Source organism: Rhinopithecus roxellana, chromosome 8, assembly GCF_007565055.1.
Source record: "Rhinopithecus roxellana isolate Shanxi Qingling chromosome 8, ASM756505v1, whole genome shotgun sequence".
Classification (NCBI taxonomy): Eukaryota; Metazoa; Chordata; class Mammalia; order Primates; family Cercopithecidae; genus Rhinopithecus; species Rhinopithecus roxellana.
The window spans coordinates 1,339,599-1,355,985 of record NC_044556.1 but is presented as its reverse complement, the minus strand read 5'-3'; the positions used below and the strand labels follow the sequence as shown (position 1 = coordinate 1,355,985).

General features: G+C 54.6%; 1 protein-coding gene across 1 annotated transcript in view; it reads right to left on the bottom strand.

Annotated features, from left to right (window-relative positions):
• Window positions 1-16,387, bottom strand: part of BRD4 (bromodomain containing 4) — a 99,547-nt gene that overhangs the window by 13,334 nt on the left and 69,826 nt on the right. Inside the window, 5 exon segments of the mRNA XM_030935104.1 lie at window positions 5,179-5,289; window positions 6,309-6,604; window positions 7,085-7,284; window positions 7,971-8,180; window positions 15,426-15,554. Coding sequence (XP_030790964.1) covers window positions 5,179-5,289; window positions 6,309-6,604; window positions 7,085-7,284; window positions 7,971-8,180; window positions 15,426-15,554 — 946 coding nt within the window.

Genomic DNA, 16,387 nt, shown 5'->3' with positions numbered 1-16,387 from the left:
TCCAGGAGATGCCACCCACCCAGAGGACCCCAGAGGACCAGGGAGGCTGGGCAGGACAGCCAGGCAGTCTTTACACGGGGAGGCCCGGGCTGCTGGCCAGGCAGGCAGCCTTCCCGAAGGCGGGACTAGGCATGTGCTGCTGGACATGACTAATCCACCCCGGGGGACAGGCCCAGGGCTCTGAGGAATTCCATAACTTGATGGAGTCCTGTCCCTTTCACGGAAGAAAATGGACTTAAGCTATAGCTTGCTGGGAAGGAATCTGGAACTGAAGACCGTTTTATTAAGAGTCCGTGTCCAATGATTAGGCAGGACCTACGTAGAGGGAGAGAGAAACCAGTGTGAGAGAAATGGTGTGGAATGTACCATTTAAGTCACAAGAACAGAAGAACTGCAGACCGAGCCAGCCTCCTGCGCCCTGGTGGCTGATGCGCACAAGAACAGCACTGGAGACTGGAGCCCTGCCCCGTGCCTGGCTAACCGTAGGTAGGGACAGACCCACCACCCCCTTAGAAAGGTCACAGAGGCAGAACACATGAACGCCTCGTAAACCACCCCCAGCCTGCTCAGCTTCCACAGAGTGGCTTTGGCCCCCACTACCAAGCTCCACGAGTGCCCTGCCTGCTGAGCACACGCCGGCATTTCCTTTACTGCCCTCAAGCGGCTTCTTTTGAATTTGAGTGGTACCCCTGCCCTGTCCCACCAGACAGGTGTGGCAAACCAACTAGGCCCCTGCTGACTTTGAGCTCATCTCATCCAGGGGCTGCGCACTGTCTATTCTCAGGGAGGCAATGCCAGCCCTTCCACCTGGGTCCCTAAGAAAGGAGGTACCCGAATGCAGGATCCCCTGTGGAGGGGAAAGAGCAAACAGCCTCATCTCTGCATTCCTCCAGATCCCCCAAACAAAAAGTTCAAACTCTAAAAAGCAAAACCTATTATATACACTGTTGAAGAGGAAGAAAAAAAGAAAAAGAAATACGCCAAGGAATAAAGTCTTGTCCTTTCTTTCCTTTTCTGGGGCATCCAACATGGCTCCCTGGACCAGGGAGGGGCGCTGGGCTTGTTCCCACCCACGCAGCAGAGCAGATGCCTCTGCTGGAGTCACGGATGCAACCGACGTGCTACTCCCTGGCCCCTGAGTGCGGGCATGGGAAAAACCCGCCCACTGGCCGCCTCTCACTCCAGGCCACATTCCACAAGGCTCACCCTCACCCGCCCATGAAGCCCCAGAATCCCTCCAGCTGCAAATACTGGGTGTGTAGAGGGGAGTCACCTGGCTGTGCAGACGGAAAGGCTACTGCCCCATCTTCAAGTCTCTTCCTATTCCCCCACCTTCAGGGTCCTCACTCTTCCCCTAGGTAAGCGCCACACTCTGGAAGAGGCAAGCAGCAGGCCTGGAGATGCGACTAAGTGCCTCAAAGACCCTGGGGGTCAGGAAGCTGAGGCTGGTTGTGTGGTAAGAATGCCCCATAGCCTCTGTCTGCACTTCCCAGCTCGAATCTTTCCAAAACATCAAGCATTCCTTTTTCCCCTGGAGCCATTAAGAAACACCCACATGCTCCAATCCTGGGAAAAGGAAGCCAGGAGACTAAAATAGCTGAACTGCGCTCCCGCTCCTACTAGAAGACCAGACCAAAGCCCAGGAGGATCTCTCACACCTCCCTGAAACCCTGTCCCAGCCCAGGCAGCGGAGGTGAAGGGGGTATCCCCTAAGAGGAATATAAGCTGTGGAGACACCTCAGCTCACGAAGACCTGTGCGTGACACTTGGGAAGAGCCAGATGTCAGCAATGTGACAAGTCAAAGCTAGGAGATTCCTAGGACATGCCCTGCCCCATATGCTGGGCAGACCTAACCCCACTGCTAATGACAGCAAAGCCACAGTGCTGTCCACAGCCCACCTGGGACAGTATCTTCCTCCAGTCTGACCCCCCCAGGTCTGCAGATGCCCTAGGGGTGGTGGGAGGGTGGCATTTGTGCCCTACCCCTGCCTGTCTCAATACAGAACCCTCAAGCAGCTCCAGGCTTTAGTTGGAATCACAGCTCAATGAAAGACCACAGCCCAAGCACTAGCTGGAATGAGAGGAAGTGGTAGGGCTGGCCCACTGCACTGCATGCTGCCGGGGCAGAGGGTGGGGAATACATGGTAGCCTGGGACCCAGCTAGGAAAGCAGCACCCACCCCCACCATCCTCCTCCTGCCTGTGTTCCGTGGTTTCCTGAACTGGAGCCTGGCCGCAGAGGACCACCCCACGCCTGCATCAGTCTACAGCATCCTGGTCTATGGATAGCTGCCAGGAGGGGTGTTCAGTATCACACCCCCCAGCCTCAATCTAGTGACTCTGTTTGGTTTCTTTTGGTGATTCATGTCTCAGGGCCGTGTCAGCGGAACTAACCCCGTAGTATAAGTGACAAAAATAGGCCCTTTCAGGAATTTCGGCTCCAATCCAAATGGAAACACAAGAACAAGGGGGGTTGGGGGGAGCTGCAAATCAATTAGGCCCCAAAATACCAAAGGGAAATAATGTTCCCCCACCCTGATCCACTCCTCCACTAAGGCAGAGCTGCCTGTAACTGGCCATGGACATCAGGGCTGCTGGACTTCCTGGACCCAGGAGAGCAGCTGCTGAAGGAGCTAGCTACGCCCCCTCTGCTCCCCCGCCCTGAGAATGCAGAGTCCTGTGCAGGACAGGGCAGGAGAAGGCTGCACTTATTGGTGCCAGGGTGTGGGTTCCCGCTTCGGGATCTGCCGTACAAAACCCTCACAGCAGCCCCGCCTGAGAGCAGAAGCACCCTGCCGGCCCACGACAGAGCTCACTCAGTGCACACAGAAGGCAAAGGAAAGCCCCTGCTGGTCAGGACTGCGAAGACAAAAGGGAGCCAGGCAAAACCCAAGGTGGGGAGGGCGTCTGGGAAGAGGGGAAGGCCAGAGCCCAGGCAGCTGCGCGAGCGGCCAGGGCTGGACTGCCACAGCCTGGGAGCCTGGGAGCCTGGGAGCCAGAGGCTCTGAGACTGTAAATCTCGCCCTCCTTCCCGCCAGGACAGCTGTTCCCAGGACTCTCAGATTACTTGTTGCACAATCTTTCCACTTTTTTTAAAGTGGGGGAGTGAAAAAATAATAAAATCTCAGCAGCAGCAGGATGGGTGTGGGGCACTCACTCAGGAAGCCAGAAGCGTTCCCAACTCCTCTCCCAAAGCAGAGGAGCCCAGAAGAGGGACGCAGAGGCCAAGGGCAAAGGCCACGACCACAGACTGGAAATCAGGATGTGATGTCCACAAGCCCTCTAAGGTGTCTTGTCTTGTGAGGGCTAAAATAGCAACCCCCCGCCCCCCCAACCATGCCATGTCATTTTAGTTAATCGGGTCCCCTGACAATTTCAGCATCTGGGGTTTCCACTTGGTCACTCAGATCCTTACATGAAAAGGCTACAAAACCTCCGGTAGGAGCAGTCAGCTAGAAAACAGGAGGTGCAAAAACCCAGAGGAAGGCAAGCTGGAGGCTTGGCTGGCACCGGAAGTGAAAAGTCAGCGGCCACCAGGAATGCTAATTGGATCCAAGAATACAGCCATTCACCCCACTCACTGTGCGGCGAGTGGGAGCCCTAGCTTCGGGTGGCAGAGCCAGCCCTATCCTGGGCAGCCATGGGGTGCAGCGCCTCCTGCTGGCTGATGGATTACAAAAGCAGTGTGGGGAGAGTGCTGGTTAGAGATGAAAGGGTGAAGGATGGCGACAGGGAAGGCCAGGACCAGTGAGCTGCCTAGGGCATTCTGCACAGTTGTGCTAGAGAATGTGGGCATCTGGAGTCCTAGAGGGTCTTTCAGCCCACTTCAAGGCAAGTCTCCTCACTCACCTGGGAAGCAGAGGGCACCAGGCTGTCCAAGCGAAAAGGAATACTGACAAGACCCGAGGTGCCACCTGCCCCCGCCCCATCTGTGCGCACACACCTCAGAGCAACATGGCTCTCCCCAGCTGCTGTGAGGGGTCCTCAATCTTCCTTGGCACGATCAAGTTATTTACATGCACTGATTATTGACGGTTAGCATTTATTTCTAGTTAGAATAAAATCCCAGGGATGTGACAAGCCCGTGGGAAAACATGCAGGAGTCTACTGCCAAAACACAGGTTTCCCACTGTGGATGCCCACTCACCAGCCTGCCTGAGACCCTAGGGCCAGCTCTCAGGTGGTCTGCAGCACGCCAGCTCACTGAAGCAGCTGCACCAGCCTAGCGGCAACCCCGCTGGCCATAAACACAGGATGTTAGCTCCATCGCTCAGCAGGGGCTGGTTGCCAGGCCTCCTGGGCACCATGGCTCCCTCCCTATCCTCTCCTCTGCACCAGCCTGAGCATCTGTGCCCCTGAGAATAATGAGGAAAGTGCACACTTGGAGGAGAGCAGACCCTCTCCACTCCCACCTGGCACCCAGAATCGCTACCTGCCTCCACCTCCCACTGAGGCTGCTGCTCAGAAAGTGGGCTCTAAGGCGGAACCCAGGGTCCGACGTGCAGGCCCACAGGGCTTGAAGAGAAGGGACTGTTAGTTAGAATTGCAGGAGAGACACACCAAGTCCAGGTGTGTGTGGAGTTAGGGCAGATTCAAGAGCAGCCAACACAGCAACGAGCACACTCTGGGGAGGAGCAGGCAATGGCCGGGGCCCAGGTGATGGCAGGGGCCAGCAGCAGACTGGCCATGCGGCTGGCCAGCTGCAGTCTGCTCCACATCCACCAGAAACCAGCAAAGTGTCTCCCTGAAGCTGCCGCACTGCATGTGATATGGGGAAGGCCCCAGGGACACGAAGTCTCCTCTGGGGCACAAAGCTGGGTGCAGTCACCTCAAGGTCAACAGCACAGCCTGGGACCCCATGCACACAGTCCTCATGGCCCAGCCTCCCCACCCACCATCCAGGGCTCCGCAGTGTCAACGCCTTTGGCCATTTGCCCTCCATGACCAGCCCCTGGCAGGGACAGCATGACGGACAGGCTGAGAGAATGGACACTGCTGCACAGAATGCAAGGCTATCCATGGCCCCTGGGAGACGACACAGAGACAGGCAGACAGAGGAACTGAGCAAGTTCTGGGATGGCCGTCTCTGGGCTCTAGCATCCTGGACACAGGACTGAGCTGGTGCTGGGCACAGGTGGGAGGAGTTTGGTAAGACACGTAGGACACAAGTCACCTAACCTGTTTCGGAGTCTTCGCTGTCAGAGGAGCTGGACTCACTGGAGCTCTCCGACTCTGAGGACGAGAAGCCCTTCATCTTGGAGGAGCCGGCAATCACATCAACTTTCTCAGCTGCAACCCAAGCAATGGGAGCTTGTCAGGCGAGGCCGTGGCCCAGGAGGCCGCTCTGAGCCATGGGCACACCCCATCCATCTGGAGAAAGGACCAGTGAGGAGCCTGTGCACGGTGGGCCTAGGGGCTGCTCCTGCCAGCTGCCACTCCCAGAACCCACGTGGCCCCACAGTTCCCATGGGTAGACTGCGGACATTGGGATTTCAAGGTTCCTTCAATCTCTCCAAGTTCCCTTTGGGGGGTTTATCAGGGATTCAAGAGACCAGGCAGAGGGGTAATTTCCTAACACAAGGTACCGCTGGGCATGAGGCTTGGATTCTCCCAGTTACTGTTCAGACAGGGGAAGAAGAGGATCCAAAAGGAACATGCTGCCCAGAGGGAAGGCAAGGCAGGGAGAGACCCCAGGGGGTCTCTCAACACAGCTGTTCAGACACACGCCGGAATCATCATGTGGTGTGCCCCAGGTAGGGGCCCAAGGACACCAAGAGCCAGTCTGGGCTGAGGACAAAGACTGTGCAATGCCCTGACACCGGATCCTAAGTCCTCAGAGGAAAGCCATAGGCCAAGATGAGCTGTGTGACACAAAAGAGCTGCTTGGAAGAGTCCAGAAAGGATGCCACACCTAACTGTCCCTGCTAGAGGGACAAAGGGCGGTTCAGTGCTGCATTAACCATTGGTACACAGGTCCTGGGACCCTGCAGACCCGCCTGTCCTCCTTCCCCAAAGAGGCCAGAGGGAGACTCAGCAGCAGGCAGCCTGGGTTGAAAGCAGCTCTGGTTTAGAACACAGCTTCAGACAACAAGGTGCAGAGGGGCCCCAGACACCACCAGTCAGAGATCTAGAAAGGCACTGACAGCCTAGGGCCGAGGGTGATGTCACAACCTTTCAGAGATTTCTGTGTCAAGAACACAAACATTGTAATTGGAAAGAAAAAGCGCACAGAGAGTAGACTGAGCAAGGAGGGAAGTTACTAAGGGTGCCCACAGAAGGACTTCCATGCCCAGAGGGCCCAAGCACACCTTGAGGTTTCCTTTTCTTCCGCAAACAGGAGGTGACATAGCGCTCCAGCTCACGCAGTGTGGACGGCTTCAGGGTCTCAAAGTCGATCTCAATCTCGTCGGGGTTGGAGTTCTTCAGCGAGGGCTCCCGTGACTGGATGATGTGCACCACGCGGCCCAGCTTCTCGCCGGGGAGCTTGTTGATGTCCAGGCTGAGCTGCCGCTTCTCCTCATAGGACATAGGCTTGCACTTGTCCTCTTCCTCCGACTCATACGTGGGAGGGGGCTTGCTCTTCATGGGCGCTGGCTCCTTCTTGCTATGAAGGGACAATGCAGACATCATCAAGAACGGGCCCCCTGAGGATGCCAGGCACTCATTCCTCCACATGTATGTTGGGGTGAAGGGGTGCCGGGGGTGCCCTTCCCATATCCCCCACCCACCGGCCTTCACAGGAAACGGAGCATAGGCAACTCAATCTCTGGGAGCACCCAGTGGAGACTGAAAGTAAACTGTGACTGCAGGCTGCCTGAGTGGGGGTTGTGCTACAGCCCCATCCTTGCCGCCTATCCCCCCCAACCAAACATGGTGAGCTCCGAAGGCTCATCCTACAGAAAGGGGCAGAGACAGTGCAGCTAAGTCCTGTGTGCAAATGGCCACCAGCCTGGCCTGTGGAGCCACGCTGCAGATGGGCAGCCTCCGCACCCAATGAGGACGGGGAGGGGCAGTGGCCCACACAGTCTCAGAACAGGCCCTGGAAGGAGGGTCCCCACCCAGGGCAAACTCAGGGGACACAGACCTCGCACTGCTGTTGCTGCTATTATTTTTCTTTGTCTTTTTGGGAGGAGGTTCCTTGGCTTTGCTTTTTTTATTCTCTTCCACTTCCTCTTTCCTTTTGTGCTTTTCTTTTTTCTTTTCCTTCTTGTCTTTCTCCTTTTTCTTTGGTTTGTTCTGCTGGGGCTGAGAGAGGGCTGCAAGCTGCTCGTGGACGGCTTTGAGCTGTGGACCAGACAGGCAAGACACACACTCAGGGCTAAGACCACCTTCCTGTCACCCAAGACCCAGGCGACTGCTCCAAAAAACATGCACCTGGGGCATCAGGGTGTGTAGGGGACGCAGGGGGAGGGAAGGCCCCCAGCTCTGCACCTGTCATGTTAACCAGATTCCTAACAAGCCTATCCCCACCCATTCCCTCAACTCCAAAGATTGCCAGTGTCCTCCTCAACAGAGGAGCCGATCAAGTCGACAGACACTAAGTCTCACAGCCATCCTGATCCCAGAAGGAGGGCCCCTAAGAAGCTAAGTAAGAGCATACAGACACGTCAGGCACGAAGGGCCTGATGACTGGCTATAGGGAGAGGAGCAACCAGGTAGCCCCAGGAGAGACAAACATCCTAGCTCAACCTCCCCCTTCCAGACATTGAAAGGATCAAGCCACCTCCTCTCTGCCCAGAAAATGGCCACGTCACTCCCTATCCCCAACTGCAAGCTCAACACAAATATCACACATACGTGCATGATCAACATGCACTTGACCTAGCAGAGGGGAAAAGGCCATAGGTGGTCCAGTGAAAATTCTGCTCCCTTGGGAATTCAGAGCCAAGAATCTCTCTTAGAAACTTTTGGGGAGGCCGCCCTGGTCCATGGACTCTGGGGATTAAGAATGGAGCCACCAACGCCCTCACCTGCTCCTGGAGCTCAGCCAGCCGCTGGGCTCGCTCCTCCTCAGAGTCATCAGTCGAACTGTCACTGTCTGAGGAGCTATCGCTGCTGCTGTCGCTGGAGGAGGGCGGGGCCACAACCTTGGTGGGAGGGGGCACTGCCGGGGAGGACACAGCCACCACTGGCTCCTCAGGCTCATCCGGCATCTTGGCAAAGCGCATTTCGAACACATCCTGGTGAGAGAAAGACACGCTGTGAGGGCTGCTGGGTACCCAGGCCACGGCCTAGCATCACCTGGCCTCACTGGCTGCTGGGGCCAACTCAACAGAAACCAACCGAGAGCGAAAGAGGATGGTGATCCTCTCTTTGCCGCCAAGACAGGGGCAAGGGCCTCCAACAACTCTTGCAACACTCTTCTCTCAAATCTCACTTTGAAGAGCAAGGTGGTCCCGATGTAGCCAGACACTTACTCCCTGGAGGACACAGCCAAGGTAAGGACGTGAGACCCAGGCCACCAAGGCAGCCAGCCCACTGAAGTCTGGGGGTGCTTGGTCAAGGGCACCCCCAAACCGCAAAACAGCCAAGGCTCCCGCCAGGTGCGTGGCGGGAGCAGGAGTCTGCGGCTTGAGAGGGTGTTCCAGGCAGAGGACACAGCACGTGCAGAGGTCCCCAGTGGGAGTGTGCCTGCCACAAACACACCTCCTCTAGGGGACCAGGCTCTGCTGTAGCAGACACGGCTCTAAGTTGGTCTCCTCATTCCTCAGATCGTCCCTGGAGCACTTAACCAAGCAGGGCTGCACCACTGGAGGAGGCACCTCCAGCGTACGCGGGACAAGGTAAAAGAAGTTTAGGCAGCAGGTGTGGGGCACTGAGGACAGGCTGCAGGAGGGAACCATTGTGCGCAGGAGACCCTAAGATCCAGCAATCAGATGGAACCACATGGGGTCATGTAGCTCAGGGAACAGCAGCCACACATAGACCACACATACTGCCAGCCAGCTGGCAAGTCCCTGCTCTACCCTGGGGGCGCTGTGCTCAATCCAGTGATGGCTCAGGACAGAGGCAGAAGCACAGGCCTGGCTTCCCAGGAGAATTCTGGGACCTGCTTTACACCAGGAATAAACTGATCATCGTGGAAACACACCATGGCAAGCACCTTCCCCCAAATGTGTGTCAATGCTTCAGGGAGGACCATAGCCCTGGAATCCCCTCCTGATGGCTCAGGAAACACTTCTTGAGGCTTCCTCTCCCATGCTGCTGGAGCAGGCATCCCATATAACTGTGGTGTTGATTCCCTCCCCTCCAGGCCACCAGGAGGATGACTTCCTTTAGCCAGTAACTTTTTCTCTTTCTTTTTTTGAGACAGTCTCACTCTGTCACCCAGGTTGGAGTGCAGTGGTGCAATCTCAGCTCACTGTAACCTCTGCCTCCCAAGTAGCTGGAATTACAGGCACACACCACCGCGCCCAGCTAATTTTTGTATTTTTAGCAGAGACAGCGTTCTACCATGTTGGTCAGGCTGGTCTCCAACTCCTGACCTCAACAGATCCACTTGCCACGGCCTCCCAAAATGTTGGGATGACCAGCGTGAGCCACTGCGCCTGGCCCAATAACTTTTTCTTTCTTTCTTCCATCTTCTTTTTGGAGACACGGCCTTGCTCTGTTGCCCAGGGTGGAATGCAATCAGTGGCTCAATCATGGCTCACTACAGCCTCATCTTCCTGGGCTCAAGAGATCCTCCTGCCTCAGCCTCCTGAGTAACTGAGACCACCATGCCCAGCTAAGTTTTTGTGCAGACAGGTTTTTGCCATCTTGCCCAGGCTGGTCTCCAATTCCTGGGATCAAGGGATCCTCCCACAAGGTGGCCTAGAATGTAGGCTGAGGCCTACAGTGAAAAGTGCTGGGATTACAGACATGAGCCACTGTACCCAGCAAATAACTTTATTCAGAAATAACTCCTTGAGCAGGTCTGAGGCAAGGAAGAAGATACACAAGAAGGGATGACCAGAGACCATCACCAGTTAGCCTGCCAGGAGTACGGCCCAGGGAGGAAAAGGTGGGGGGATTCACATCAGAGTGGAGGCCCTAGTGAGAGAATAAGACAGATCCCTAGCCCTGCAGCACCCAGCTATGTGCCAGGTGGGTAGTGTTCTGGATGTGGGTGGTCTCAGGTCCCAAAATGATTCCAAGAGGCAGCTGGGGCCACATGAGCTTCTGGAAGAGCCAGGCCTGCTGCCAAGCAGCAGGGAGCAGGTTAGAGAAGTGGGCCTCAGAAGTGTCAGGACATCATGAAGGGAGATATCAGCTCTGCCTCCCAGGAGAGAGGGAGTGCCCTCTACTGAGTGGTAGCTACTGTAGTGAACTAGTCTGTAAGGCTGGGCCAGCTTCGAGACATGAGGATGTCCTCGTTTCTCCCCACCAGGTGATGACTGCTGAGTAAATGGTGGGGTGGGGGCACGTGGCATTCACTCTGAGGCCTCCTTCCATTCCCTGGGTGCCCATGGCGGCTCTCCAAAGGCCCCAGGAACAAAGAGCAAAGAATATAAGACACAAAGCCAGCTGGGATGAGAAACTAACACTGGCGGGACTGGGAACTGCCAGCTTCCTGGCGTGTCCAGTTGCGTGACCCCGTCATCCTTCATCGTCTCTTGGACGTGAGAACTGTTGTTGTAGCCTGAGTGGGGGCACCCTAGGAAACCCACAAGCCAGTGGGCCCAGGGCTGTTGTAGGAAAACCTTGCTGTGTGGCTGCAACAGTCACATGTCCCCAAGTAACAGCTTGATGATAAACAGGAATGACAAGTTCCCTGTTCAAGGAGCTCACACTCTAGTTGGAAAGAGAAAAGTGAATGAATACATGGGCAGCAATGGGTTGCCATGAGCTGGAAGTGTGCTAAGACCTAAGAGTGGCCGGGCGCGGTGGCTCAAGCCTGTAATCCCAGCACTTTGGGAGGCCGAGACGGGCGGATCACGAGGTCAGGAGATCGAGACCATCCTGGCTAACACGGTGAAACCCCGTCTCTACTAAAAAATACAAAAAACTAGCCGGGCGAGGTGGCGGGCGCCTGTAGTCCCAGCTACTCCAGAGGCTGAGGCAGGAGAATGGCGTGAACCCAGCAGGCGGAGCTTGCAGTGAGCTGAGATCTGGCCACTGCACTCCAGCCTGGGCCACAGAGCGAGACTCCGTCTCAAAAAAAAAAAAAAAAAAAAAAGACCTAAGAGTGAAAGAACACAGTCAGGGATGCTGTGGAGCCAGCAAGAGGACAGTAAAACCCGATTCAAGATGCACCCAGGGCAAGCCTCTCACAAGGGAGGATGGTGATGGTGAGGGGTAGCACGCACCAGCACCCACCATGGAACACGGAGCGCAAGCATTCTGTTGGACTGACAGAGACCCAGCTGACGCCCAGCCCCCTGCCCGGCATCCCATAACCTACACCCCACTCCTCTGGAGGTCTGGCTCCGAGGTCGTGCTTCTCAGTTTCAGCACACCCCACTGGTTTCAGACAAGTATCTTGGCTGTCAGGCTGTGGAACACAGGTTTTCTCAAGGACCTCAGAATTCAGAGGCTGAGAGAAAAATAAAGTGGCTCCTTTTCCAAGTAACTTTCCAGATAAATCCCACTTCTTGGGCCCAGCCCAATTAAGAGACTCAATTAAGCAGGTCCCAACAGGTCTTGAAGAGGTGAGCAAGGGCTGGGGCTTTGTCCCTCCCCTTCTCTGATGGAGAATTTGCTCTCTACCCCATGTTGATGCAGAGAAAGTAGAGAGACGAAAGAAAAACAAAGCCTGAAATGCCACAAACACAACTGCCCACTGAAGAGAAGCCTGCCCTGGAACCCTCCACATCAACTCTGTTGCTCAAAGAGAAACACCTCTGCCAAGCACTGGCAGAGAGGTACCCCTCCCAAGGGCAGGCAAAGCAGGCTGGGCCAGAGGCAGCCCACCCACAAGCACCCCCTACCCCTTGGCCTGCACTGGGACCCCCTTAAGAGTGAGGCCTGTGTCTACTCCAGTTCAGCACCTGTAGCCTGTGTGTAGAAGAAACTCTTCTGCTGCAGGGTCTGTGGTGTGACACACATCCCAGTGGCCTTGGTAAACTCTACATTCAGGCAGGTTTCCCAGAAGGAGAAAAATGCAAAAAACACTTAAGTCCCAAAAATCTTTGTTGGAGAATATCTGTGAAAAGGAGGTGGCTCCAGGGTGCAGGAGAGGACAGGAAAAATGAGATTAAAATGAGGAAGGAAGGGATAGAATGCATCAGAAGGTGCTTTTTCTTTTCTTTCTCTTAGTAAAGTAGCTCAAAACAGTCACCTCTGGTGCTGGGAGAGAATCTGTTTCTGCTGAGTTCTTCCTGTGAGGGTAGATGAAGGGCATGGGTATCAACGTGAGCAGTGTGGGCAAAAGCTGTGCCCGTCTTCTCAAGAGAGTGGGAGAGAGGGAGCGATGGAGGAGCTTAAGGCACAAATCTGAGGGCGCCACTGCCACCGGGTGGCATTGAACAAAAACTGCATTCAAATTAAAAAGCCTGGCCGGGCATGGTGGCTCACGCCTGTAATCCCAGCACTTTGGGAGGCTGAGCAGGCGGATCACGAGGTCAGGAGTTCAAGACCAGCCTGACCAATATGGTGAAACCCCGTCTCTACTAAAAATACAAAAATTAGCTGGGTGTAGTAGTGTGCGCCTGTAATCCCAGCTACTCAGGAGGCTGAGGCAGGGGAATTGCTTGAACCCAGGAGGGTGAGGTTGCAGTGAGGTGAGATTTGTCATCGCACTCCAGCCTGGGTGACAGAAAGAGACTCCATCTCAAAAAAAAAAAAAAAAAAAAGGAAAGAAATTAAAAAGCCTCAACTCCTTCAAGGATGGGAAATGCAAACATGAATGACGAAGGGGCAATGTTGTTTGTGAAGAAGGCACACATACACCACCAAAGTGAAGAGAGGGCAACAACTCCCCAAGTCACAGAAAATAAAACTAAGAAACAGGCCAGGTGCCGTGGCTCATACCTGTAATCCTGGAAGTTTGGGAGGCTGAAGTGGGTGGATCACCTAAGCCCAGGAGTTTGAGACCAGCCTGGGCAACACAATGAGACGCCATGTCTACCAAAAAATACAAAAATTAGCCAGGCATGGTGGCACACGCTTACTGTCCTAGCTACTTGGGAGGCTCAACTGAGCACAGCAGGTTGAGGCTGCAGTAAGCAGAATGAGACCCCGTTTCCAAAAAAAAAAAACCCTAACAAAAAGAAATAAAAAGCCCCAAGCCTGAGCACGCATTTATTTATTTATTTATTTATTTTATTTATTTATTTTTTTTTTTTTTGAGACGGAGTCTCGCTCTGCCGCCCAGGCTGGAGTGCAGTGGCCGGATCTCAGCTCACTGCAAGCTCCGCCTCCTGGGTTTACGCCATTCTCCTGCCTCAGCCTCCCAAGTAGCTGGGACTACAGGTGCCCGCCACCTCGCCCGGCTACTTTTTTGTATTTTTTAGTAGAGACGGGGTTTCACCGTGTTAGCCAGGATGGTCTCGATCTCCTGACCTCGTGATCCGCCCGTCTTGGCCTCCCAAAGTGCTGGGATTACAGGCTTGAGCCACCGCGCCCGGCCCTGAGCACGCATTTAAATAACAAGAGACACATCCATACTAGTAAGAAAAAGCCCAACAAACTTCACAAGGAAAGTGTTTACCCTACCTCAAGAGTTTGAGCACATGTCCTCTGAAGTCAAGGCAGCCCCTGATCCACAGAGAACAGGAGACACACAGTGCCTTAGGTCCAGTGGGAGCAGGTATGGGGTGCTATGGTGGGGAGTCTGGGACAACACGAGGAACTAGTGCAGCTGGGAGGCAAGCAGACAGTGGGGCTCTGGTGACCTCTGCCCGGCACAGATCTGCAGGTCACCAAAGGCTTTCCAAGTCCTCACTTCTGCCCTGGAAGCAGATGGCTGTGAGAGCCAGGAGTGCAGAAGCCTGCTGAGGCCTACAATGAGCACATCAGCACCTCATGATGGCAGGTGGCCCGGCACACAGCCTGCTCTGACCCTGAGAACCGAAGCAACCCATGGCCTTGGGGAGAAAAGGCTGGGAATTTTTATGATCATTTATCTACAGTTTTAAATAATTTTTTTTTTTTTTTTTTTTTTTGAGACGGAGTCTCGCTCTGTCGCCCAGGCTGGAGTGCAGTGGCCGGATCTCAGCTCACTGCAAGCTCCGCCTCCCGGGTTTACGCCATTCTCTCGCCTCAGCCTCCCGAGTAGCTGGGACTACAGGCGCCCGCCATCTCGCCCGGCTAATTTTTTTGTATTTTTTTTTTAGTAGAGACGGGGTTTCACCGTGTTAGCCAGGATGGTCTCGATCTCCTGACCTCGTGATCCGCCCGTCTCGGCCTCCCAAAGTGCTGGGATTACAGGCTTGAGCCACCGCGCCCGGCCAGTTTTAAATAATTTAAAAAAGAAGATGGGTCTGTAATCCCAGCACTTTGGGAGTCCGAGGCAGGTGGAACACTTAAGCCCAGGGGTTCCAGAACAGCCTGTGCAACATGGCAAAACTCCACCTCTTTAAGAAAAAAAGAAAAGAAAAGAGGCAAAATTAGCTGGGCATGGTGGTGCAAGTCTGTAGTCCCAGCTACTCGGGAGGCTGAGGTGGGAGGATTGCTTGAGCCTGGAAGGCAGAGGCTGCCGTGACTATGATTGTGTCACTACACTCCAGCCTGGGTGACAGAACGAGACCCTGTCTCCAATAATTAAGACCCCCCCCTCCCCCGCAAAAAAAAAAAAAAAAAAAAAAAAGAAAGAAAGAAAGAAAAAGATGATTGATAGTACTAAATATTGACTTTATTCTCCAAAATTTTAAACCCAATCTTATTAACCAAAGAAAGCCGTTTTTTAAACCTAAATATTTTTCCTTTCTTAAAAAAATAACAGTTCACACGTCTATGCTATAATCTCCCCTCCCCATCCACACGTGTATTTCACATTGTGCACCACCCAGGCTCTCAACTTGAAGGAAGTGGCCCAGGATCCCCCACCAGAATTGTGGCCATGTGGAAAAACAACCATTCTGCAGCTAGAAGGCTCTTAAGGCTCTGGTGGAAAGATGTCCACAGTGCAGATGTCCTCAGCTCACAACTGTGACAGAGCCTACTTGGCAAGAGTGCCCCCCACCCCCGAACCACTTGAGACAGGTGTGTTTTGTAGGAGAGACTGGGCCATGCACAACACACACCCGCTCTTTCAGCCAAAAGCAAATGAGAGCTGGTGGAGGATGGGGAAGGGGGCCTGCAGTGGAACACCCACTCTACTTTAACTGAATAATCTCAACTTAAAATGTGTGCACTAGGCTGAGTTTAGGCACTTTTCTAAAGCAACATGGCATTATCCCAAGGAAAGTGACAGAAAAAAAACTGCCAAGGCCCACAGAGGTCTGCTCCCACGAGGACCTCAGCCCGCTCTGCTGAGGGTGGCTGTGCCCTCCCCCAAGCCTCACCTGGAGCTTGCGGGCCATGGCCACCACCTCGTGGTCAGGAGGGTTGTACTTATAGCAGTTGGAGAACATCAATCGGACGTCAGCACCAAACTCCTGAGCATCACGGTACTCACGGGCCTCCAGTTTAGACTGGAAAACAAGACAGGTCCCTGTCAGCTGTGTCTGCCCAAGTGACCATGGAGAAGTAGCTGGCAGCAGATGAAAGGGCTGCCTAGAGGAGCAAGTTGGTTTCTTGGCTCTCAGTTTTGTCAAGATTCTAGTGGGGGACAGGCCATCACCCCAGTTCTCAGCCTCAGGGCTGGGATTGGCCCTGCCAGCATCCCAGCTTACCTGCCTGGCTCACAAGCAGGTAGACTCAGAACCCACAGGAGGTGGAGCCTGAACCAGAACTGAGGGGGAGAAGTGATGGAGAGGGCTGGGCCCAGCTCATCGTGATGACACAGTACAGGAGCTCGTCAAACGGACACAGCACTGTTCCCTGTTCTGCCTGCCCCATGTTTGGGACTCCACTCCCAGAAGAAGACACACGTAGTAAGTTTTAAAACCAAAAAGGTCTCAAAACACTATGGTGAAAATGTTGGCACTTACAGCGTGCCTCCCACACAGAAGAGATAGCAAGGCCTTCCCCACCAGAAAGAGGCTGGCAAGGCTGCCAAGTCCCAAACTCTCATGGAGCATCTACTGTGTGGGCAAGGTACCCGGGGCCCTGGGCCCCCAAGGCCAGAGGGCTTGTCTTGCTTTTCCTCAGACTAGGGGAAGGGGCAGCACAGCCATCCGCAGCCACAATGGCCAAGCACGGGGTCTCAGAGCATGACCCACAGCGGCCAGCAGGGGGCGCTCAGTTTCTTCGAGTTAGCAGGAAAAGCCCACGCAGCCACCGTTCCAGGCCTAGGCCTCCTCTTGGACCGGAAAGGCTAGGGTCAGGCTCTGATGTGCCTGACCTTGTCCCTCTGCTCAGGCAC